The sequence below is a fragment of the Periophthalmus magnuspinnatus genome, chromosome 13 (genome assembly GCF_009829125.3).
Source record: "Periophthalmus magnuspinnatus isolate fPerMag1 chromosome 13, fPerMag1.2.pri, whole genome shotgun sequence".
Classification (NCBI taxonomy): Eukaryota; Metazoa; Chordata; class Actinopteri; order Gobiiformes; family Gobiidae; genus Periophthalmus; species Periophthalmus magnuspinnatus.
In genome coordinates this window covers 15,919,537-15,946,217 of record NC_047138.1, presented here as the reverse complement: position 1 = coordinate 15,946,217, position 26,681 = coordinate 15,919,537, and the positions used below count along the sequence as shown (strand labels likewise).

The 26,681-nt window shown below is 38.9% G+C and overlaps 1 protein-coding gene across 1 annotated transcript in view; it reads left to right on the top strand.

Annotated features, from left to right (window-relative positions):
* Positions 1-3,561: 3,561 nt before the first annotated feature.
* Positions 3,562-26,681, top strand: part of lekr1 (leucine, glutamate and lysine rich 1) — a 77,682-nt gene continuing 54,562 nt past the window's right edge. The window contains exons 1-3 of the mRNA XM_055226205.1: positions 3,562-3,893; positions 15,074-15,151; positions 21,651-21,814. Coding sequence (XP_055082180.1) covers positions 3,562-3,893; positions 15,074-15,151; positions 21,651-21,814 — 574 coding nt within the window. The remainder of the gene's footprint in view (positions 3,894-15,073; positions 15,152-21,650; positions 21,815-26,681) is intronic.

The following is a 26,681-nucleotide window of genomic DNA, read 5'->3' as shown; positions in this document are numbered from 1 at the left end:
AAAGTTCCCAAAGCAAGAGGACTGGCTATTTATTTTATTACTGCCTCTCCCAGTTTCAAAAACCTATTTACAGGTGAACAGGTGTTTACCCTGCAGTCCCTGGCAAATATCCAGAATCCCTTTACAAAACTGCATTTCTGTCCTCAGAAAAGCCTTCTCTGCAGAACCTAAATTTCACTTATGCAAACACAATCACCCTCCAAAACATGCAATGCTGTACTAAGCCATATCACGTACTCAACAGCACCCTGAGGTCACTTTTTACCGTACTTCCTGACTTGTTCATGACTACAGCAGCCACACGCACTCCGCCTCACACACAACCCGCAGACAAAGACACATTTACTTGCATAAGCGTTTTAGGAGCATAGCCACGGCTCTCTTGTCCCAAAACTAACAAACTGGAATAATACATATGCCTGCCGGAGAGGACGACAACTACACAGTAAATACACAAACCCCCAGAGCCTCCATCCCAAATATTGCACGCACTTGCACGCACTCTTGCAGCCGTTTTCCATGCCTCTCCTCTTTCTCTCCATCTCTCTTTCTATCTTTCTCTTTCTATCTTTCTCTCTTTTTCTCTTTGTCTCTCTCTTCTATCTTTGTCTTTCTATCTCTCCCTGTTTTCTCTCTGTCTCACTCTTTCTCATTGTCTCTCAGTCTCTCTCCTTCTGTCTTTCTCACCCTCTTTTCTCACTCTCAGTCTCTCTCTTTCTCTCTGTCTCTCAGTCTCTCGCTAATATCTTTCCCCCTCTTTTCTTGCTCTCAGTTTCTCTCTCTTTGTCTCTTTCTATCTTTATAGTTCATTCTCTCCCTATTTTCTCTTCTCTCTTCTCTTAGTCTCTCTCTTTCTCTCCATCCTTTCTCTTTTTCTTTGTCTTTATCTTTTTTCTCTCCCTCTTTTCTCTCTCAGTCTCTCTCTCCTTCTCTCTCATCTTTCTCTTTTCTCTCTCAGTCTCTCCTTCTCTCGCTCCTCTTTCTCTCCCTCTGTTCTCTCTCAGTCTCTCTTTGTTTCTGTCTGTCCTCCTCTTTTTCTCTCCCTCTTCTCTTTTTCTGTCTCTATCTTTATCTTTCTTTCTACCTCTTTTCTGTCTCTCTCTCTTTCCCTCTCCCTCTTTCTTTCTTTCTTTCTTTCTCATTTCCTTTCCCATTCTTCCCTTCTTTCTTACCTTATTTCACTCTTACTTTCTTTCTCTTTCTCCGTCTTCCCTCTGTTTCCAAACAGATAATAGGCCATATTCTCCAGAGCACCTTATGCTGCAACACAGCGTAATGTATTGTTGTTGTGCCGGTCGCCCACGCTAATATGCTTGCTCTCTCTTTCTGTCGACAAATTGTGTGCCATATCTTTTCTATCTAGTGTTTTTCATCAGGATGTGTATCTAATATAGTCATTACAGAAGGAGCCAAGAATAACAGTCTTATAAAGTACCTGTGCTGACAGATGGGATTATATCTGGCTATCCTGGGAGAACACTGTATTCTTTCACTTGTTGTTTGTTGTCCATATTGGTTGTTTGGAGATTCGAAAATGAGATGAGAGTTGCAGGAGTCGGTAATCCTGCATCGATTTATCCAAATAATGATCCAAATGAAACAACCCATAATATGAATGTTGTTTTGAATATGCAAAGTTTGAATACCGGGTAGATCATTTATGAATTCTCAAGGTTTAGCAAATACAGCTGACAGCCTTCTGTTGTCATCTCTCAAACAATGTCATATGGTAAAATGTGCACTTTTGAGGCAAATTTTTGTGTTTTGATAATTTTTCCTGATACATAAACCTCAGGTAAAATATTTAAAGACACCTTTAGCTGTAATCCATGCATTTATTGAAAAATATCTTCTTCAACATATTTTTACATCACTGGGTTTAGCCATTTATGGCTGAATTAGCCTGAAAGATCAGTTATTGTTTACATAGCATTTCTGTGGAGCATTTCTTTCTCCACAGATCTGACCTATAACATGGCCTGGTGCAAGCGAGATCTAACCCTGACCCTAAACCATAGGCTGTATAGCTAAATGGACATAGCTAACGTGCTAGCCGCGTTTCAAATAGGAAGTGATCATAGGTGCACTTCCGGCTTCATCAACTCTGGCGCCAGTTCACTTTGTGTTGTGTTGTCACTTTGTACTTTCAACAGCTTCGATCCGGATTGGTTCTTTGGTTACTATGATGCTGGTGGTCGGATTTCTAAACATGGATCTCGTCTCCAAATTCATCCCTTGCTGTTAGCCTCGATGAGCTTCATTTGACTGGAGCCAAACACGATGGGTGACATCACACTTCCTTAATCCACTTCTTATACAGTCTAAGCCCAGAAAAGACCAGACCAGTAAAGTTGCACAGTGCATCTTTAATATTCGTGGTGTAATACTATATGCACTCCCTATACATGTAACTACATACATCTCTCCATCAGTTGTTACAGTGTATGTTCATAAACAGCAGTCATAGACATAACACTTGGATTGAGTTGCCATTGTGCGCACATTGGTTTTATTTGTTTACAGCTTTTCTCAAAGGACATAGTCGTTGTCTGTCATTATATCACGCATGTACCAGCTGTCTATGTGCCACCACTCAAAACACTGGGGGAGGCAATCTGATCTGTCACATGAATCAAACATGGAAGGGAAGAAGCAGATACACTGACAGTGGAATGGTATAATTTTAGAAGGACTTTCTTTTTGCTTTCCTGGCAATGGAACAGGATGTGATACAGAGATTAGAGCATCTTTGTTTCTCTGCTTTGATGCTGACAGATAAAAGGCGCTTTGGGCTAAAACCAGTTTGGAACGCTCCTAGTTGTCATTCACGATGTTTTTTATACACTGCAGCATGGTATAATATACAAGATGTTTGCTATATACTGACTTCAGTTAAAGATTGACGAAAGATTCACAACGGAACTAGAAGAATGCACTTACTTACAATTGATCAGGCAGTAAGAAATACTGAGTGAATGGACAAGAGAGAGAAATCTTCAGAGTGTAAAATGGTGCATGTTAGCACACCTCCTTTTAGCAACATGATGCAAATAGATAGATGATTCATAGGGAAGGCAACAAGTTTTTAAGGTTAAGGAAGCACTCAGGGACCCATCTCCAGATATTGAGCCAGGCTTGATCAGGACTACCTTAGCTGGCAGACTATTGTGCATGTTTTGGGTTTATTAGGGAAAGAGTGCCAGGAGAAAACCCACACAGACAAGGGGAGAAACACACAAAAGTGAATTTAAAAAGTAAGTGCGAACAACATTAAACCAATTGCTCAAAGCTAAAACTGATCAATTACATATGGGAGATTATAATCAATATAAAAGTCATCGTCATATTTAAATGTAGTTAGTTGAATTTAGTTGATTTCATGTATTTTGTTTGCAGATGCCGCATAGTGATACTGTGTGCCGTTACTGTGGAGTCAGCTACCTCATCTACAGTGAGTTCCATAAGCTCAACACCAGGATCGCTCAACTAGAGTCTGTGCTCCATGAAGCCAGGGAGTGTGCTCTGAAGGAGAAGGCCCAACGAGAGGCACTGGAGCTGGGCATGCAGGAATGGGAGAGGGCCCTTCAGAAACAAGCTGAGCAGAAAGAGACGCACATGAGAGAGGAATATGAAGAAAAATTAAGGCAGCTCAAACAGACAATGAAGAACGAGTTTGAGGACAAGTTTGAGAAGGGTAGACTCTTAAGAGAAGTGGACACGATGCAACAACTTCGAAGAGAAATGAAGGAGGTTCAGTCTCGCAAACTGGCAACACAGAAAGCCGAGCTGGAGGCGAGTTCGGCGGAGAGGGAGAAAGTTCTGGATGACGCACTTCAAAATGCCAGTAAAAAGCTCACAGATAGCAGAGAATACGGCCAACAGCTGGAGCAAAGGTGAGTTTGTTTGTCCTCGCTGTGAAGTCATCTGTAATGTTAGGCTTTAGGTGGCTTGTTTTCCTCTGACTCATCCTGCTCTCCCATAAACACTAAAAAACAGTCGGATCAGGTCCTCGATCATTTCATACGGCGACGTGGATAGCGGTGATAAAAAAAACATGCTAATTATGCTAATGTTAATAAGACACATTTGATACTAGGTTATTTATCAGTCAATGTAAATCATGAACAAAACAAGAGGATGGTGACTTTTATAAAAACATGACATAGCCAGTGGCTGTGTACTTAAAAACACAAATCGACAGTGGCTCAGTTGGTAGAGCATACAGTGTTCACTGATTCGAAGGTTAGCGGTTAAAATCCCCCTCTTGACATAAACATGATTGGTTAAGTGGTCAGATCCACTGACCCACAGGTTGGCGGTGTGATTCCAGCTCCCACAGATGAGTGCTGTCATTGTGTCCTTGGGCAAGACACTTAACTCACCTCGCCTCATTTGAATGTATGTGGATGGATGAGTGGTTCCTTGATATAAAACACTTTGAGAGCCTTGAAGGTGGAAAAGCGCTACATTAAAAATGTGACCATTTACATATCTAGTCATAATTTACTCTCTCAAAATATTCATAATTTGAGTAGCTAAAAGTATTAATACTGCTGAAAAATCTAAAACTAAATCTAAAAACTAAAATAAAATAAATAATCGGAAGTACAATCTCACTTAAATGCAAGCCAAAAAACTCTTTTACAAGGTTTAGCTTGTCTTTTGTAGCTTTGAGTATTACAGACAAGCTCACAGCTGGTGAGGATTCTTGTTTACTTACTTCATATAAAGCTGTCAGTAAACTACCAGCACAGCTCTGTAATCAAACCAGCGCCTTAGCCATGCTCCCGGTAAATATGTGGAGAATGCTTCCATGCCATGACTCACCAGAATACTATGTCAAACTTTCCGTTTGCAATGACAAATCCTAATGCCTAAAGTCATGCGCACACACCTGCAGCCACACTCAAATACCAGGGTAGGCCTTAGATAAATCAAGGGATGCCACAAACCAGGAGTGTCAAAACTTGTGAAACACTGCTGAGCAACCTGACATTCAAGGCCATTTAGTTGACTGACTAACTAATTAACTTATGATGAATGTGTATTTTCTTTATGACATTTTACTTCATTTTTTAAACATCTCATGATAGATAGGGTTGCATGGTTTACACACATCCACAAATATTAGCTGCTAAATAATGCACAAATCTCATGCATTTCACAACAGGCTTGTGGAGTTCTAAACTATGGGGGTAGCAGTCTTTGCCCCTATGCTATAAAGAACATTTATATTTTTATTGCTAAATAAATTATTTTTTTTTGCAATTTCATAAGTGCATTAAATAGTGGTTCATTGTTTAGCCTAGATGATTGGCAAGGTCAATTTGTGAAGTGAAATTTGTTCTAATTGTTGGAACTCATTCCTGGTCTGGAGCCAGAATCTTGGAGATAGTATTGCTAAAAGTGATGAGTATTTACACTGCAATTAGATGGACTGTGGTTGTGCTAACCTTTTGACCTTCGTGGCAATTACAATATCACTATGTATATGGATTACACTCATAGACACTTGACAGGTCATGTGCAATAATGATGTGTGTTTGATAGTCAATGGATTAATCTGCAATCTAATCTGATAATCCTACACTATTATTGTTGCTCATAACATGCAACATACTCTGCAGCCAAAGGGTAACACAGGGGTCATGAGTTCAGGGGTCATGCAGAGGCCACAGTGCCAACATCAGGACACATGTGAGGCATGTATAAGCTATGTATATTATAAACACGGATGTACACCAAAGCCTCCACTATACACAGTTCTATCCCTCGTTTCCATCAGGCTTTCTTTATTTACTTATTTTACTCCTGCTTGGTCAGGATTCTAAACCAGGCCACGGTAGCTAAGTGGCTAGCAGTCTCACCTCACAGCAAGAAGATTCCCACTTGGGCCTTTTTTGGTTGTGGAAATGGGACTTCTGTAAAATGTGCAGTGTGTAAAAATGTATATGATTTATTAAGTTATTACCATGAGAAGCAGCTATAACACAACTACTGGGGCATAGTAACATGGCCACATAGGGAGCAGTGCAATATTAACTGCATTTTTAGGCCATGTGGAAGAGTGCAATAGAAACTGTACTTGTATATTATATTTTTTTGTGCCCTGATGTCCAAGACAAACGTCTCCATACAGACAATAAAGGCTTATCTTATCTTATGGATCCGACATCAGACATTGGTGGTTCATTCTAGTGTTATTATAGTGCTAACATTTCATGCTAAGGAATAGGCTTGATACTCAATAACAATTCTGACACTCATTCTTTAGACAATAGAATGTGATTTTCAACATGAAACCCCAGCACTTTCTTTTTTATAACCATGTGTAATCCCTCAGTCGTCCAGGTAGGTTCCATAGTGGTCCATGAGTGTATACTAGTCTATGTGGCTCACGATCATTCGAAAGCTGCTCTTAAAGGTTCATTTCTGTCTTGTGGATGTGACTTTTTGCATAGATACTTGCTCCAATGAGTATCTATTTTTGATCCAAGTTTTCGTATCGATTAGTATCTGATATCCGATACTTTTGACAACCCTAGTTCATTCAAAACCTTAACCAGTTCTAGATAAAAGACCATATAAGGACCCTCACTGTGCCATCTAATTGTATACTTCTAACCCTTGTGCAAAAAGAAGAAAGCAGAGAATTGACTCAATTTTCATAGTTTTACAAGCTAGTACACTTCTTAACACATTCACATAACTTCTCTTGGCCACCTACCCTTGTTCTCTTCCCACTCGTTTCAGAACATTACACTTCTGATTTGACAGAGAACTGCTTCACTTTCCCACCAGGCAGCCTTCAAAACGATGAAAAGCCAGGTGAGGTAGCATGTGTGGGAGTCAGCGCTCAATCGCTTTAGCTGTTTTTATGCCCATGACCGACAGACTTATGTAACACAATTTAAGAGATTTCTTGTTTTGTGATTTCTTCGATCTCCAACTTAGCATCTTGTTGTTTGACATGTTGACAAGTTGATTGAATTTTGCGGTTAGAAGAACAGGTCAGACGCTGGCATGCTAATGGAAGCCGATGATGTCAGGAAGTATGGCTTCTGTCGGGATCTGTGACAGTGGAAGGCGAGGGAAGACGGATGGAGAGGAGCAGGGTGCAATAAAACCTGCTTTTAAAATGTCACCCGTGAGACGTGTCCCGACAAGGATGAGCCCGAGTTGTTTGGATTTAATAGAGAGGAAAGGCCTGCAGGAGTCAATAGACAGCTACTGTGAATTTTGGGCCAGTTACAGATAACAGGGAAATGAAGTCTTTTCAAGGTCAGTGAAATAAAATGTGGAGTTTGTAGTATGCACAACATGGGGAAAAATGTCTTGTATAACTACTGTAAATATTGTGTTAGATTACATGCCTATTTTGACTTAGTTGGCTGATTACAGCATAGTGGGTTAATATTGTTTGTTGCAACTACAAGGGCATCCACTTTAAAGCAAACATATAATGCAAAATTGACCTTTAACCTTGTTATTATGGTTTTCCATTACCAACACCTCAGTCGTAGTTGTATTTTGAATGATTCATGCTTGAGTAATCTTTATTGTGCTGCATTTAAAGTGCGATTGCTCTGATACAGCATATATATATAGGCCCATGGCTCGTTACCTGCTTCACACTTTTTTTCACATGAGTTTTCTGAAAAAAAACAAAAAAACAAAAAACATTTTCAACAATTCTGTTGCGCAAGTATTAAGAAAATGTCAGCTTGCTACTGTGAATGAGGCCTCAGCATGACCCACAAGTGTGCTGCTTTGTAGTGATGACGTTTACAGTAGTATACCATAAAAGATCAGGCATGAATTAGTTCTGCTGTTTTGAAGTCAACGGATCATTTGCATTATTGGGGTGTTTTAGATCAATATTGCCATTGAAAAATAACATATATAAATTAATAATCTCAGTTGTTTCAGATTATTCCTAAATACTAGGAAAAAGTGCCCCATGTGCACATGTCATAGCGTTGCATAGTTTCCAGTCCAGCTTTAAAGTATACTCTAGCTCCTCCAAAGCATGGAAACATTTAATATGGCTCTTTTTCTACAAATTACGCTTTACCATCGTATTAAACATGCAAATGAGTGTACATAAGGAGATGATTTAAACACTTGGTGGGATAGGCAGGAAAGTAAAATAGTTGCACATTTTGAATCCCATCCTGGCCATTTCCATATGTGCTTGTAAATCTAAACCAGGTGTGATTCTTGGTAAAGTCATCTCAAGTGATATGCATGCCACTTTGATGTGAACCGCACCCGTCAAAATCTGTGCTAGTCATTGAAACCAACCAATGGAATCAAATTAGAGCCTTATGGTGCGTTCATAGCTCTCAAAAACCTAGGAAAATAAACACCTGCTTAACCAAAACCGTCAATATCCTGTTGCAAATATTACATTATTTTGTTCAGTATTAAAATTCCAAACATCTAAGCCCTTTTACTTTCTATCTCAGAGCCATCCTGAAGGCCATAATTATATTGATGTATATGCTACGCACGCGGTTGTTGATAGAAAATTCTTTAAAAATGCTGGAGGGTAAATGTCTGGGAGCTGATTCATTATAAGTTGCCTTTTAATTTTTCGCAGGCTGGGACTGCGGTGCATGTCAGGGAAAAAGATCACCACTGGCAACAACATGTTTGAAACATCCACTCTGCAGCTGCTCCAAACTGTCGGAGCACTTTTGACAGATGTAACTTACGCAATGCTGATGTCTAGGGCTGTGGAACATGGTAAAAATATTATACTGCATATTTTTTATACTTATATATTAAAGCATGTCATCATAGCAGAGCATAATATGACTATGTCTATTTTCATAAGACAATGTCTAAAGCCAAATATAGTTACTGAGCATGAAGGTGCATGGCATAACTTGTCTGGTGAAGGTTACACCACCTGCTTGTTCCCATAGGCGTTTTTTTTTTTTTGTTGCTTTGAATCTTCCACAGTATTGCAATAAACTTATCTATCTCCACAGAGATAAGTAGGTCCCGCCAGCAGGCCAAGTTACAGGTCAGATTTTTACAAGCGAGCCCCTTCACACTGAGTCTGCACGGACCAGAATTTCCACGTTGGCGTCCTGGAAAAAAAAAATCTAACTACGCAGACGGTCTACGCGGATATGAGCAGTATTCCCTAGTAGCTAGTTTTGATTTCTGCTATCTGCAGCCACATGGGCCACGCAGACTATAAATACTGGTAATGTTTCCTCTGCTTGACTCCGTGCATCTAACTTCCGTGTTGAATCTGCTTGCGGAAAGTATAATTCAACCTTAAAGATGCATCTTTTTCAAGTTTAGTTTGAGCAATAAAAACACCCCCTATGAAATAAATGCCATACGTATGTGTAATGCCATACAGTGGGACATTACAGACAACACAATAACATCTTCAGAGTGACAAGCAGAAAAGTGCATCTTTTAATAAGGTGTCTCTTGGTAACATTCAGTGGCAACAGTGCAACAGAGCATCTCTTTCTTGGATCTAAAGTCTTGTTGCTCAGAGCAGTAGGATTGTATCTGTAACACCGCCAGCTGGACCAGTCGTATGGGATTAGCGACAGTTGGGAGTGCTTAAGGTTTGTTCTTAAACGCCATTCATGTACCACACAGGTCATGTAACTGAAAAATGTAACATAGTACACTGAACATAGTCATTCACTAATTGCATATGTAATGTAGGCATTCTAGATCTTAATCATCCATGCTAGTTTTTTTTTTTATCTTGTCTTGAAAACTGCACACCTTTCTTTTCTTGCTACGACTCAAGCTCGACTTAGCTCAATGAGAAGCACCTTGAGCAGTTTTGGCTATTGCAATGCACAGTGTAATTTATTTGATTGATCTCAACTTTAGTGCAATGCCAGGGAATCCTTCTCCAGAACAGATCTTGATCAGGAGTACCTAGTTGGAAGATTACCCCATTGAGAATGCACATGCAAAATGGAACACGTGACTTTCTTGCTGTTGGAAGTAAATGCCAACCATACAGCCAAGATTACATCCTTGAGTTGCCTTTATTAGCTCAGCGAGTGTACAACCCGATGCACATATTTATCGTTTACTGCGAGTGCAATAACAGAAATGAGTCTTGGCAGTTTTGAAGAATGAGTGGTAAAAAAAATACACCTGGAGCTGGATGGCATGTGCAATAAGACGGCGTGCAGTTGGGAGTGCGGCGGTGACAGATGACGGATGACAGACACAAGAGCGTTCATTTGTGACAAGGAAACACTTCTGGCTCAATTAGCCCCGTCATTTGATTCCAGTTTCAGGTGTCCAATAGCAACTGGCAGAAACAACAAATCTCCTTCTTGTTTTTGCCAAACGAGTCATATGTCAAGTCAACTTTGTGCCGAGTCAAGCAGCCTCAGGAGTCACCAACACCGATCCAAACCTCAGGAGTTCACATTACCACATGAAAGGGCCACACAGCAGCGGTCTGTGTGTGCGCTTGTATCATTCAGTCGCCTTGGAGCAGCGGCGAGAAGCAAAGGATGACCTGTATTCAGGGCTAATGGTGGCTCCGCTTCCCTGCGAGGCAACAACAAGATAAACAAACACACTCGCCACAGAAGCGTGTATTTGGTAATCTGATGTAGCATAGCAACCAGAGTACACAAATGGAACACAGAAAGTGCTTTTGAAATTGAATTCAAATTTACTGCCCGAACGACAGAAGAATAAACAGTCCCATAATGACAGTCATATGATTATTAGTGGTTAATAGTAGTGTATACAGACCAGCATGGCAGACCTCATCTGTTTTCATTCTCGTTACGTGTGTTCGGCATTGCTGTTGAACCATAAATGATTTAAAAGCACTGACTGAAAGTACTTTGTGTTCCCAAATAAAATACTTAATTTCAACCACTAATTAAGTAGTGTAATGGCTCTATAACCATATATTTTACAGAAAGTAATCATAAAATACACTTTTCCAGCATATTGATTTACAACTACGTAGGGATGTAATGATCCAAATCTCATAGTCAAGTATCACTTTTTTTTTTTTTTTTTTTTTTTTTTTAAATTTTCTGTTCTGCCAATAATAAACATTTTAGGATGCTTGCTACTTTAAAATCAGCATGAAAATGGCTCTTTTGTTTACTTTTTTACTTTGTTTTTGGCTAATGCATCTCTATGGACGTTTTGGATGCTTGCAATGTTTTTTCGATGTTTATTGTCAATCCAAAGCTGTACTGTAGAAATCTTTTCCTTTAAATTGGCTATTCAAAAAAAGACACATTTTTATCATGTATGCATTTTTCATTTTGCTGGAACAAAACAATGAATTCAGATATACAAGACTGTGATTTCAAATAATGTATTAGTCCTATTTAGAACGAGCATATACCAGCTCATCTCTTCAGTAACAGTGACGAGTTAATTTGGTTACATGTAATATAACACTTTTGTTGATCTACCGCTTTGAACTGGTGTGAGTGGTGTGCTCTGTTGTGATGATCTCAATCACTGTTGTGGTATCCTCAACATGGTTACCAGATAACTGCAAACAAAATACACGCAGGGCGCCTTTACGTGTCACTCACTCTCTTTTCATTACTGGATTATTGCTGTGACTGATCTCATTACAGCTCTCCACTCCACGCATGCATCTTTAGTTTTCAATTTCAACACACTTTACGATTCTTTCAATGTCAAACAATGAAACACTTTTATTTGTTTTTATTTAGTTTTTGGTTGGAAATGACTCACTTTTAACTTTGAATGTCCTTCAGTTGGCGTTGATCAAAACAGCCTTTAAACCGGCTCACATGCCTTTGCACGCAGTGGGGAGAACAGATGACACTTTGATATGGGGAGCCTTTTATGTCACTTCTAATGATGACTGAAATGTCAACAGACGCACAGTCCCCACATCAGTTAATAAGTCAGTTTCAAAAGGTTTGCGACTTGAAATGCTGCTTCACATCTACTCATTTTCTACACAAAGCTCAGATCTGCTCCTAGTGGTCAGAACAGGGACACAAACAGGCATTTTTAAAATCTTTCAAATGAAGCCGTGGAATAGATCTGAAAAAACTCATGACTGTGTGTGGGTTTTAATTGATTTGATTTTGCACACAGCTGGAGCATTTCAAGGATGTGTCAAGCATTCATTTGGTCTTAGAGAGACGACAACACAGGCAAGCATTTTAAAAACACGGCAAGATGAATGTTGATATGCAAGTATCTATGGGTTTCAGAGCGATGAAGATCTAGTTGCCATAGCAATTAACAAATCAAAACAAGATATTATCTCTTTTGAATGGGCTAAAGTGCTCATATATACACCTATAAACAGGAAGCTGAAAACCATAAATAGCTTGACAAAAGTAAACAATATTTTATAATATGTTTTTGTGAAAATGTATATTTTTAAATCTTGCTAATAATGAAAATAGTTGATTTGAGTATTTTGAGGGATAGCAAAATATTCCTTCCAACAATTGAAACCTTCATCTTGACAACTTAACTATGTCAGATTTTTATGAAATACACGGAATGCATGATTGTCTAGGTTGGTACATTGTGGAGTGGAATAGGAATATGCATATTAAAGGGTTCAGAATTACACTACAAGTTTTGTAAAAAAAAAACTAAAAAAAACAACAGCTTAAAATTACTTGCATTATCATACCCATCACATGAGATTACACTAAAACCCTCATGTTAAGATTTCACCTTGAATGTACATATAGCCCATGCAGTAACCCAACTTGCAACCTTACTGTTTTTTCCTGTAAAAAAAATGCAATCCTCGATCATGAAACATCTATGTGTGCGTGTTGTTTGTGACATGCCGACAAGGCAGTTGATTTGGGTTGCTGCCTGGTAGGGGGTACGCTAATCTAGCACGCACTCTGGCACTACATAGTTCCTCCACTGACAGCCACACAGCGCCGCATGGGAAACGAGAACAGTCCCAATCCGGCACGCACACATCCAAACACACAACCTCCAGGTCCCGCGCTCCTCTGATCTGGCCCCGGGACTGGCGAGGACAGATGGGCGAGCAGTGGGGAGTTCAGGGGCGGCCGTGGCGGCTACTGCAGAGACACGCATGGCACAGACAGACAAACAAGGATCAGAGGCTAATGCTGTAGACTGGATTGGAAAGTGGCAGACCCCAGACAGACAAATAGGCTGAAATACTCACGGAAAAGATCTCGCTTGCACATGAGGGCAGCAACAGAGGATCAAGACATGCATGCAAACTTGTAAACATGGGACGGAATAGCACAGTTAAGGCTGTACTGTACATAGATAAAATAAATTTTAAAAATTAGCAGTTTTCATTTGATAACTGAAAACTCTTTACTTCATCATGAAAACACTAATCCAAAAGCATCTTCTTTAACATAAACATTACAATTTATGACACACCACCACCAGACAGGTGACAGTTCTGAAGATTGCTCGCAGCTAGCAGTCAAAACATGTCAGCAAGGTAAAAATATCTCCTGCTGTATTAAAAAAGAACCAAGTTGTTCATGTGTTATTACAGTGTACAGTGTGGTTATTTGGTGGATTTTAAAAGAGATTAAATGCTTGGTATGTAAAAAAAATAGCTGAATTTTCAGTGTATAGGATATCATTTGTTGGCAAGAGAAAATTGACAAAAGTTTTTAGAGTGAATATGTTGTGCCGCCCAAGTAGTGTCTTCAGTTCTGACCATAGAGTGTATATATAAATGAATGTTCCAAATAAGAAGTGACATTGAAAAATTGTCACCCTTCTCTGTAACTGCCACAGTGAGCCTTGTCATTTTGGACTTAAAATGTTCGTATTAACCCGCTCTACATGATCCTGTTATTTTTACTTCTCTATTTTGTCCATAAACCAAGATATGAGCATTAATATAAACTAAACAGGTGTTTTTTTTCCCCCCCCGAGATCGCTCTCACTACCATTGGCAACGGGTTTGATTGACAGTATTGCTAAGTGCCCGCTTCCTGGTAAACCACAGGTGGGAAGGTCACTTGCCCCCGTAATCGCTAGCTTTGATAAACTTCGTTTGGCTGGAGCTGAACGCTATGGGTGATGTCACACACTCTTAGTCCACTTCTTTATACAGTCTATGGTTCTAACCAGCTACTATTAAGCTTGGATGAATGACGAAACCTTAGACTGTATATAGAAGTAGAATAAGGGAGTGTGATGTGAACCATAGAGTTTGGTTGCACCCAGCTGAATCCAATCAAGGTGAGCAGTTACAGTCACTAAATATATATCTTACTAAATTCTTGTTTGCACTACGATAGAAGAATCCTTTTCAGTCTATTAAGCCCTAAGAAGGCATTTTGTGATTTATCTCATACACACTCATATTGCGCAATGCCTTTCAACACTCAAAAAGAACCACAAGCCAACCACCAAGCAAATTGTTGATGCTTTTGATATCCAAAGGGAATATGTCAAGACAAAGGGAAGAGTGGAGGTTGAATTATCTACATTTTTGGTTTTGTTCAAGATAGATCAGATTCAAGATACCTGCCACACACCTCCATCCCACTTCAAAACTGGGTGAGAGGTTGCACCAATTAGTATAATGTAGGACAAAGTTTGCATTAGAAATCCCCTCACACAACGTGCTTCAAATTGCACGTCTGGATGAGCTTATTACCTGTCTGCATTTAGCCTTTATTTGTCTAGTCATGTTTACAGCATTTTAGTGGGAATAGGATGCCGGTGTTTTGTGACTTCGAGTGCAGGCCAATTTCTAACCATAAAAAATTGCTCCGAGCTTATCCAAAACCAATTGAACCTGTGCTTTTATTTTGTGCTTTAATCTCGCTAAACCGTGCTTAATATTTAACCTCATTAAAACTTGGTCGGCTGATTCTGTTCATATTTAAATTGTCATCCATTATGCATCGGATCACACTTCCCGTTAGATCACTTACCTTAGAAGCGCATTTTAATTTTTCATTTATTTTAATCTCATCCAGATAATCCACATCTTCAAAGCTGCGAGATCTATAATTGTTCTACCCCTTAGGAATGTGCTGGTGTAAAATTTGACATGGCTCTTGTATTCTCTCCTCCGCAGGCTGGCTGAAGAGGTTGCCATGAAGGAGAAGGCAGAACAGCAGTTTGAAAAGGAGAAAAAGCAATATGCTAATCTCAGGTAACTCAAATTTATCAAATCAAAGTATGAATGTGATTTGGAGTGTAAGTATTGTATCCATTAAGCCATACAACTGCCAAGAATGTACAATAGTAAGTATAACCCAACATTCAAATTCAATAATTTCATATTAAAATAATCTTAACTATAAAATCAAGGATTCAAATTTTTTGTTATAATCACTGTTGAATAAGAACCTCCAAAAAAGTTGTTAGTTATAGTTACTTTTCCCCCAAAGTAATTGCTATTATCTATTAAATTACAAAAAAATATATTTTCAGCCATATTTGTCAACGTTATAAACTATTCTCCTTCACTGAGGTCAAGCACCACAATGAACTCACAATTGTACAGTCACAACAACGCAGGCAAAGCACTCAGCAGACTATGGCCGAAAAGCCCATTTACCAAACACACAGATATTAGAACATTACAAACATGTGCACACCACATGACAGGGCTTATACACGTGTAAAGCCAGAGCTGAACTGCCAAACAGGTATTAAATTAGCTGCACTTATGATAAGTAGAGCTGTACATTCTCTCACAGCGTTGTAAACTCTGATCTGTAAACTCCAAATGCTTCTGATTCTGATTGGTCACATTTATATATATTTATATAAGAGATCTCTTTTTTAGCCAATCACTGCTTCTTATACCTCGTTTTGGTCTTGTTTATTTCCCAAAACAAAGGGGGAAAAAATTGCAGCTCCTCTGAATGAGAAGAGTTTTATTTTACAAAAAAAAAAAAAGATATTTTAAGTTTTTTCACATGCCAAATCCTTAATTTACATTTATGACCATTTCTCTTGAATATGACTTACTTGCATGAAATAAAACTATACAATTAAAATGTAACATAAACAGTCAACAGTTTAAATTTGGCTGACATTTTTTGGTAGAAATACAAGTAAAATCACAACTTGTACTTTTGTGTTCACGATTATCTGTTAAGATGTCTTAAAATTGTATTGTGAAAAATTACAGATTAATTCTGACATCCCTAAAACAAGTGTTTTTGGTTATGCTTTTTTTCCTTGCTGACACTGACTCACTACTGACCAGATCAAAAGCAAATTTCAGGACACGAATAATCTGTGACCCAGATTATTTGTGTCCTGGAAAAGGGAACATTTTATTTTGATTGCAATGCTATACTTTCATAGATATTACTTATAACCTTTGTATTTGACATGTTCAACCACTAAAATGAGATCAAAATGATTGACCTTCTCTTCTTACTGCTTCCTTTAAAAAAATAAAATAAAATCTCAGAACATCCCTTGAATGAGGTTTGGACATATTAGATCTATGCATGTCACTCAGACATATGCCTCTGGACCATGTATGATAGTAGCTTTTGTTGACAGTAACCCTCCCCATACAGAACAAACAAGCACAGACAGTCTGCCACAATTATATAAGATAGCTGGAGAGCAGGACAAAGACTCACTGGCCGAAATGGGGTTAACATTGAACACTAATCCAGAAAGATGAAAAAGACCAGGCCGGAATTTTGCTGTGATCTGATTGGCTGCTCATTTTTAACCAGATGTACCACAGGAAAAGGCCAGGGCAGATGGGGAACAACTGCGTGGGATGCTATGTAAGAGTCAACAGAGACAAACAAGATGAAGTTAAAAGAAAACATATTGGATTTTATTTCATCCTTAATTAACAATTTGCAGTTTTACTCAAAATGTTTGGAAATTGTATTTTTTTTTAAATGCTTGTTTTCTGCAATGCCATCTACAGGCAACAGTAGGGAGAGAATTGGTTTTAAATGACAAATTAGCAGCATGGCTATTTTACCTGCTTAGCATTTATGAAGCTGTGCAACATGCTCACTACACAGGATCATTTAAACAAGAAAATAAACAAATAAATAAATAAATGGCAGTCATCCATGGGGTCTGTTCTCTGGGGGAAGAGAGAGAGGAGAAATGCCATATGCCACATATATGCCTGTCACAATAACATATTTTGAAGTTCAATATATTGCTGAAGTAAATATAGATGATAAATGATAACATGGAAACTAATTTATGCCACTAACACAGTAACCCAAGAGCAGGTTTAAACAACAAAAACTATTTTAAATGTATAATATTGTAAAAAGAATCATGAACTTTAGTACTTGGTTTGCATCTGTAATGAGTCATAAACATTATTAATTTAACATTTATGGCTTAAACCTTATCATATAGCCCAAAAATAACCAAAAATTTCATAGTAGTACTATGGAAATGTAGACATCATAAATATTGCCCCCCAAAAAATATTGTTCCAACTTTCATCGAGACAGGCCTAGCCATATAGAAATGCTCTGAATAACATTATAACAATCTCTCTAAATTAACGTATATGATAATATTGCATTGTTTTTGAGTTGCATATAACATATCATGTTTGCTTCATTCTTTTGACCTTGGCAGACTGCAGAGTGGAGGCAGTCAGGTAATGGCCGCTGACGAGGCGAGGAGAATGAGCAGATTAGACACCGGGGGAGTGAGTGTTTTTAAAATGGTTCCGCTGACATTGAAAGTTGCTAAATGAGTGGTGCCCTTATTTTAGCAGAGGCACACAGTTAACCGCCCCCCACCCGCCTGGCTGCGCTCCCTCTGGCCGAGCCTTATCAGCCGTGACAGATCTGGCTCATATCTGCTCCTCCGTTTGGTGCTGTCGGACGTATGATTTATGTCATCTGACGTTATTAAGGCGCCTCTCGTGACAAGCAGCGCCCGCGTTCTCCTCCACTGCCCCATTCACACACATCTCTATTAGGAGGCAGACAGAGGCCTCACATACCCTCTGTCATATCACTGTGAATTGACGAAGACAATATTGGCTTTTGATAAATAATATAACATGCCATGGTTTTATACTGTCGTTTATATGAAATTCAAGTCTTATATCTATATCTTGACTTTTAGAACTTCAATTTACCAAATCTTAATGCAACTATAGGATTTAACATTTATTTAAAATTAGCTCACTGTTAAGACTACTTTCTGTCCAGTGATATATCTATAATGTTTTTGTCAAATCATGCTAAAATTCTTAACACACCTGTGGGCAGACGTCACTGACTCCATGCTAAATACTTTACAAATGACACCACAGGAGGCTTATAAAGGCAAGTTTTATGTCTAAATGCTAACGCTAATGAGCTAAATACTCTAAATATTAAAATAAAATAATATTAAAATAACGCCACAAAATGTATGCTACATATAAAAACAATCTTTACAATACTTTGCATTTGAATTGTATGTTATTTATACTTAATTTTATTGTTCTGATAAAAGTTAGCATTAGCTTTGAAACAGAATGAGCTAGCTACTGTGTTGCTTTACATATTGGAAATAAGCTTGGCCCATGTTTGCTAAGTTTGTGGCTACAGTTGATTTTGAAAGAGAGAAACATTGGCACCTAGATATATTCCAACAATTTGATCATTTCACCAAACATTTGTAGTCTACATTTGAACTACTTGATTGAGAAAGCATTCCTTTGACATTAATCTGCAGTTACACTTCAGTAATGATAAATTGTTTTTATTTTATAATTGGAAGCTAAATTATACATAATGAAGCCTATTACTAACCATGTAACTGATAGCTGTGATAATGAAGTGATTGTGTGAATAATATATTAGAGAATTCGACAATGTGCTTTCACTGTGGCTGTAAGTGCTCTCTGAATAACACAATGTTCTATTCAGACATGTGCACTTTGTGGGCTGCATGTGAGAAGAGGAGTGTTTGTGCATGTCGCATTAGAAGCACACTGGGTTCTCATGTTTAAGCACAATATCTGAAGAACCACTGTTTACAAATAAGCCTCAATGTAGTTTTTTGAAATTCTCATTCATTATCACATGAATGCACTGCAGTTTTATGCTTGAAAACAGCACATGCCCTTAATGACACATTCTCTCAAATCTGACCTACTTCCACAGATTTTGGCATCATACAAAATACTCAACACTGTTGTGTATTTTAGGTTAATTGCTGCCTACACTGAATGTATTTGTTACTAATGTTGGCTCTGGTTTAAAATGTTTTTTCACTTGTTTTAGATGTTTTAGTGCAGACACAGAAAGCAGCATGGTTCAGGTGTTACTGTTATGAAGCGTACTATAAGATTTCATTGATATGGTTGTTTGTATTATGATTTCTGCAAGAAAGTACACATTTTAGATTGCAATAACATACATACACAAGTAGTTAAATGTACTTGAATTGTACTTGATGGGACTACATTTTTTGTGCCTGTTCATGAAACTGTTGAATAAGTCATTGCCACAGTGAAGATGATTTCAAGTGGTGTGCTATTTTCAGTTATTTTCTATTGAGTTTAGAATAGAAATTACTTCCCTGAGAAAGTCTAAATCGCTGTACAACTTGTTTTGTTGAACACACATTTTATATTTTGTTGCTGTTCAACAAACTGACACAAATAACAAACAGTTTCTGGTGAGTACTCGATTTTATTGGAGCTACTGTCAGCCATTATTGTGTTAATGCAATACTATCAGCTAATCAAATCAGAATTTAATTTCGCAAAAGGGCCTGGCTCAATCGACTTAATGAAATCTCCCAGTTCATCACTTTAATTTTATCTTTTCCATTTGCAATATTTATAGTTTCCCAAAGATCTTTGAACCTGTTTATTAGGCCTGCCCCTGTGCGGTCATGGCAACAGAACTGAGTGATTCAAATACATGAAAGCAACGCCTGTAAATCAAGCCAGTCGAGTGTGTACAATTAGATCTGCACATAATTCTTAAAGCTACTCACTTGTCCCCGGAGGCTGGCAAAACAAATGCACTTTTATTGGCGACACAATCAATTGCACTACTCTTTGAATCTGGAACTATATACACATGCACCTTTTTTATTAATCTACAGTTTGGATTGCAAAATGTTTGTATCATTCCTTAACAAAAGTAAGTTAAAAATTGAGGTTCTGATCTTTTAAATTGGCTTAGCAGTTCTCCTTACTTCTTCAGCCCATATAAATCAAAATTCAAACACAATTTAATGTCCGCTGAAATAACTTATACAATTAAAAAAAAAAAAAATCATCATATTATTCAGTCTCTCAAACCTTAAGATCAAGTTCAAGCTTATTGATCATATGTCCTGGTGTGCATTTTCCTTGAGTTATGTCATTATCCTAAACCTGGTTTTATTTAGGAATTTCTGTATTTGAGTCTTACTTCCTGTCATATTGATTGCTTGCCCCGCCTTAATGTGTTTCAACTGTCGTCCTCTATTTGTTCATATGTATATGTGTTCTCCTCTGCCCTTTGTTGTCCAGTCTCATGTCTTGTAAGTTTCCAATTTTGGATTTTTGTGTTTAGTTTTACTTCTGGTCTTTGTTTAAGTTGACATTAAAGAGTGTTTTCAAGTTTCAAACGCAGTCCTGTATTTTTGGGTCCTTCCTCTGTGTAAAACGTGACATCATTTCCCAAACCAAAAGGTTAAACATTTAGAATTTTCAATTTAGATTATTTTTCCTTGCTGTTCATCCATCCTCCTCCTAGACTTCCCTCACCCCAGACATGTCCTCCAGCTCCTCTGGTAGGAACCCAAGGCGATCTCAGGCCAGCTGAGAGACATAGTTCTTCCAGCATGTCCTGGGTCTTCCCCTGGGCCTTCTCCTGGTGGGACATGCCCGGAACACCTCCCTAGGGAGGCGTCCAGGAGGCATCCTGAACAGATACCCAAGCCATCTTAGCTTTCTCCTCTTGACGTGAAGGAGCATCAGCTCTACTCTGAGGTCCTTCCAGGTGACCGAGCTCCTTACCCTATAAGGGAGCGCCCAGCCACCCTGTGGAGGTGTATCCGCATTCTTGTCCTTTTGGTCATTACCCAAAGCTCATGACCATAGGTGAGGGTAGGAACGTATATTAACCGATAAATCGAGAGCTTTCCCGGCTCAGCTCCTTCTTGTTGTGGTGGTAAACCATGTGGACACCGGAAGTATGCCGTCAGGCTCGAGAAGAAGTCCTATTAAGCCCTGTTGGCTTGTGGAACTCCTGAGGCAGCTGACGAGTACTGGTGGGCCAAGCGTGCTGCAGCTTGTGCGTTTGTAGAGGCAAAATCTCGGAATTGCGAAGAAGAATTCGGGGAGGCCATGGAGGAGGACTATCGGACGGCCTCAAAGAGATTATGGCAAACCATCCGATGTCTCACGAGGGGGAAGCAGTGCTTCACCAACACTGTTTAAAGTGTAGGCAGAGAGCTGCTGACCTCAACTGGGAATGTTGTCAGTGGACAGTGGAAGGAATACTTTGAGGATCTCTTCAATTCCCTGTAACGTCTTCCGAGGAGGAAACAGAGACTGGGGACCTAGAGGCGGACTCATACATCATCTTGGCTGAAGTCACTGAGGTGGTTGGCAAGCTCCTGGATGGCAAGGCTTCAGGGATGGACCAGATCTGTCCATGATCCCAACTAATTTCTATTACCCATTTGTGTTATTTTTGCAGAGATGAGCACAAACAACAACAAAAGGTGCTGCAAAGAAGCCTCTCCTTGCTGCGCTCCTTTGGCAGTAGTCTTACAGATGTACGGGATTTCCTGATCACACTCGCAGGGACTTGGCAAACTTTCAGTTGTCAGTTCCAGCAGCAGAGCGCGCAGGTGGTGTCAGGTAATTCTCACCTAAATTAGTCCCATGCAAAGACATACAAGGTTATTTATAGCTGAATAGTGAAGTGAGAGTTTGCTGATTGAAACATTAGGTGCGGTTGTGTGGTTCTCATTAGCGTTAAGGTCATGCTAAGTAAATAGGAAAGCTAAAAGTAGGAATGCTAAAAATGTCTTCTAATTATTTGCTTGCAGTTATTTTAGTGGCTTCTGTGAGTTTTTTATCTACACGAAATACAACGTGTACTATTAAGTTAATTGCATACCTAACACACAAACTAAATGTGCAGGATTTAGCATGCTATCTAATTTGATTAAACTGAAAATATTTTTTAGGATTTAGATTGACTTATCAACCTATCGTTCGATACATGACAGAGGAAACAATACTTTTTGGGGGTCAATATTTATGGTGGGTACATTTTCTTTGCACTAATGGAAAAAATTTGGTTATTTTTTTTGTACTACGATCAGATATGAGCTGTAGAGAATTGAATTATTAAGTTATTAACAATATATAATAATATTCTACATTTAGAATACTTTTTGCAATGTTTGGTCCTACTCAACAGTGGAAAAAAATGGAAGCTAGCCTACAGCTAACTAAAGTGAAAATTGATTTCCCTTGTAGCTGGAATGCCTAATACAATTATAGAATTAAGAGTTAAGCCTAGGTTAAGACCGAAATGAATTTATGTTTACAATATTTTACATACAACTAAATGTCAATGTGTCATATCTTTAGTGTGAAAATGCTAGTATATTAATTATTTATTCTACCAACAACATCTTGACAAAATGAACACAAACATATGGTTGAGGTACTATTTGTACTGTTTTTTTCATAAAACAAAACAGTACAAATAGTACTTTTGTGTAAGCCTGACATCACCCCACAATTACTACATGTTTTCATTCATCCGCAGTTCCATTACTCTTTTGGCTCATACTTAACTCACTGATTGAGTTTTACGTTTTCATTTATTACTTAAAAAACACAAGAAAAAATCTCAACCCATAATGCATGTTTTTATAGCCCCAGACGAACTTGTCATAAAAGGACTTCAGGAAAGAGGGTGCGTCTGCTTGCGTATGTGTGAGTGCTATGAGAGATATGTCTGTTAAAACAATACAGCCGTCCAACTGGCGCGCAATCAAAAGCAACAGAGAAGACCAGCGGACGAGTGCGGGCCATGTGTGCATGTTTGAAGGAGCGCCGTAACCTCCCGATCACCTCATGGTCGGGGCCTATCCCTTCACTGCCGCACGTTCCACACAGCTGGAGAGAGGGAGCAAAAGAGAGAAGAAAAGAAAGAAAGGGAGGGAGAATAAAAAGAAAGTTGTGGTGCTGCCGTGTCAGTATGTTTGCATGGTGACGTGAGCATGTGAAGCAGCTGCCACACAGACCCACAGATGTAGTCTTATCCACACCCAGGAATGCAGGGGTGGGTTGTAGTAATGAGTTGTATTTTGGATTACTTTGTATTCTAATAGTATTTTCATTACAAGATACTTTACTGTCTTAAAAACGAGAAAAGAACAACTGGTTCATTTTAAGCGGATCACAAGTGGTGGACATCCTAATTATTCACTGCAGTGTGTTTATAGACACTTTTCACAGCTGTCAAAGACCAGTGCAGAGCTTTGCAATGATGCTAAAGCTAACGAAAACTCGCATGCTAATGTACACTTCGTGATTATCTGACAATAAAATGCTTTATAATTAGATGCAGAAAGGACAGGATTTATTTTTACCTGAAGAGCTGCTAGAATAGGACCTAAAAGGTAATAATAAGTAATAATGTTCACTGTGTACAGTTTGGAGATACCAAAATTAGCAAATCGACTTTGTGTTGACATCAGTATAGATGTTATGTCTAAATTGCTACTCTGCACTTCAGTATTATTGTCACCCAATACTTTTTAAACTTTTACTTACTTATTTTTAAATTATTACTATTATTTTGAAGTAACACTTTCTGCCAAAGTTTTCCTGATAAGTGTGACTGTAGGATTAGATGTGATTATTTTGTCTGGGGACAGTTGCAGTACAGGAAGTTCACGGCCTTCATGTTGTGCAGCTTCCACATAATCGGCTCTGGTGACAGCATGTTGTGTCTAGGTTCCAGGGTGTTGCTTTGTTCCTCTCGGTGACACACTTTTCAACAGACAGTGACAAGTGTTGAAATGCAATGAAAAGTGCAATGATTGTAGATGTTTAAGAGAGAATATTTGTTTCTTGCCTCCTTTTATATTATTCAAACTGTACTTTTTTGAGCCTTTAACCATGTTACATTGTTGTCCCCTCATCGAAAACATACCTGTAGAATATTTTGCTTCATTCACACTTGTTTCATTAATCCCTTGATTCAAAGTGATCTTCTCTGAGCATTCAGAAATGCTCACTTCGCTTTTTGCTCAAATTGTTGCATCACAGGTAAAAATCCAGACTTCAGTTTTCAAGGTCATGATGGTTCTTAAAAGAGAATTAACACACAAATGCATAATATGTCCTTTAAATTGACCAGACATTGTTTATTAAGCTCTGTGACCATTTCAATCCAATTAAACAGCAGCTACATGTCAAGCTGCTTTATTTATTGTTTGAAATAAGATCTGAAACATTTATTTTATCTCACAAATTCCCTTTCAATTTGCTATTTAAAAACAAATGTATCAGCACATTTTCTGTAAAATTGAACTAAATGTGCTATGTGGCTTTTATTTTTTGAGTAATTCAAAAACTTAAAGCTTTTGAGCGCCCCCTATTGTCTAGTTGTGTAGTATTCTCTATGCACCTGCACATCCTACCATTCCAGTATTGCTCAAAAAACCATTAGTTTCTTTTATAGTGAGCTCATAGCCTTAGGACTGTGGGCTGGCTGTGTCCAAGAGAAAAAAAAACATACAATGACGACAACATCATAGGTAATCCTTTTGGTAAAGTAGTTTTTTCAAATCTTCTATTACCGTAAGCATTCCCAGATCAAGTGCAGACACTGTACCACCTGTCTGCCTCCACCTGATATGGGCGTTTTCCTGCAATTACACCTCCATATCTCTGTATTTGTCAGACTTTTGTGGTAATCACCCAGGGACAAAGTGAACACGTCCTTAAAACCGCCGTATGACTAATCTGAGACCGTGAAATAATGTTTACTGTTACAATGACTAAGAAATTGGGTGGATTGGGTAAGGCAATATCTTGATGGAAATTCTGACCATTAGGTAAGCCACTAAAATATAACATGTAAGTGATTGGCAAAGAAATGAAAACACATAAAGCAGCGTAACACATTAGTAATAAAGATGTATGCATTTGTGACCCATATTTGAACCATATTCATCCACCATCACCTCAGGCCATTCTTTCAAAAGATGGCGTCTCATTCCTGGAACTTTGCTGACGTAAATTTCAATATTAAAAATCAGGACTATAAAAAAACATCTAAAAAAAACAGCAAGATTGCAGTCAAGTGTGCAGTCTACACATGTGTCTGGCGGTCACGGTACAGTCAAGCAGTACGCCATGTTAAATATTTACAGGGAACATGCACAGGGAGGGTTGTGTAAGGTAGGGAAGATGTAGAGTACACTTAAACCACTTCAAGTATGCACTCATTCAACCTCTATCTATCCCGTGTTATTAAAAGTTATTTTTATCTTTTGGCTGCTCATGGTTTCGTGTGGGGTCGCCAGGGTGAAAGTTCTCCAGTGCCTCTGCAGGGTTTTAGTCAGATGCCCTACTTGTGATTGGGGTAGACAGGCTAGGGGAAGTGTCTTTGCCCAAGGACAGAATTAAAATAACAATGTAACTAGAGGGGTTTAAACCATCGACCATTTGTGGGGAGCACTTTTTTTCATGTGTTATAAAATGTAGGGCTACAAAATACATCGCAATGGGAATCGTGGTTTCAACAGTTGCAAATTGTACTGCATTTATATAGCTAACATAAATTTCTTGGCAAACTATAAATGATTCTTTCTTATTCTATAAAAAAAAACAAAAAAAACTGCTAACCCTGTAATTTACACCTCTACAAACAGCCCTAACAAAAGCTTTTGGTAGGCCTGCCATGATAATTACTATATTGACTTACTGTTCAGTACTTTACAGATGGACAGATGTCAATATTTATCATGGGGACTTTTTCTTTCTACTAGAAACTACTACTTTGTTGTTTTTTCTGTTCTGCAATTAAATTGAAGTTTAAGAAGGTACAATGAATAACTTCTATGATTAATTACGGAGACAAACTAACTATGTAAGTGTTGCGTTCTGCTATTTTGTCATTGCAGTATTTTTTTTTTTTTTTTACAATATTGTACATCCCCTCCCCGAACCGCCACCTTAACGTGGTGGAGGGGTTTGAGCACCCAAATGATCCTGCGAGCTATGTTGTCGGGGGCTTCATGCCCCTGATAGGGTCACCCATGGCAAACAGGTCCAGGGGGACGGGTCTGACTAAGAGCGGTTCAGAAGCCCATCATGAAGAGAAAAACAACGAGGCCATTTACGTCACCCGGACTGGCGTTACCGGGGCCCCACCCTGGAGCCAGGCCTGGGGTGGGTGCTCGGCAGCGAGCGCCTGGTGGCCGGGCCCAGCCCGAAGGAACGACATGGGGCCGTCCTCCCGTGGACCCACCACCTGTGAGAGGAGCCATGAGGGGCAGGTGCAGAGAGATCTGAATGGCAGTCGAAGGTTTGGACCTTGACGACTGGATCTCCGGACATGGAGACTAGCTTTGGGGACATGGAATGTCACCTCGCTGGGGGGGAAGGAGCCTGAGCTTGTGCGGGAGGTTGAGCGTTACCGACTAGATATAGTCGGCCTCACCTCCACGCACAGCTTGGGCTCTGGAACCCAACA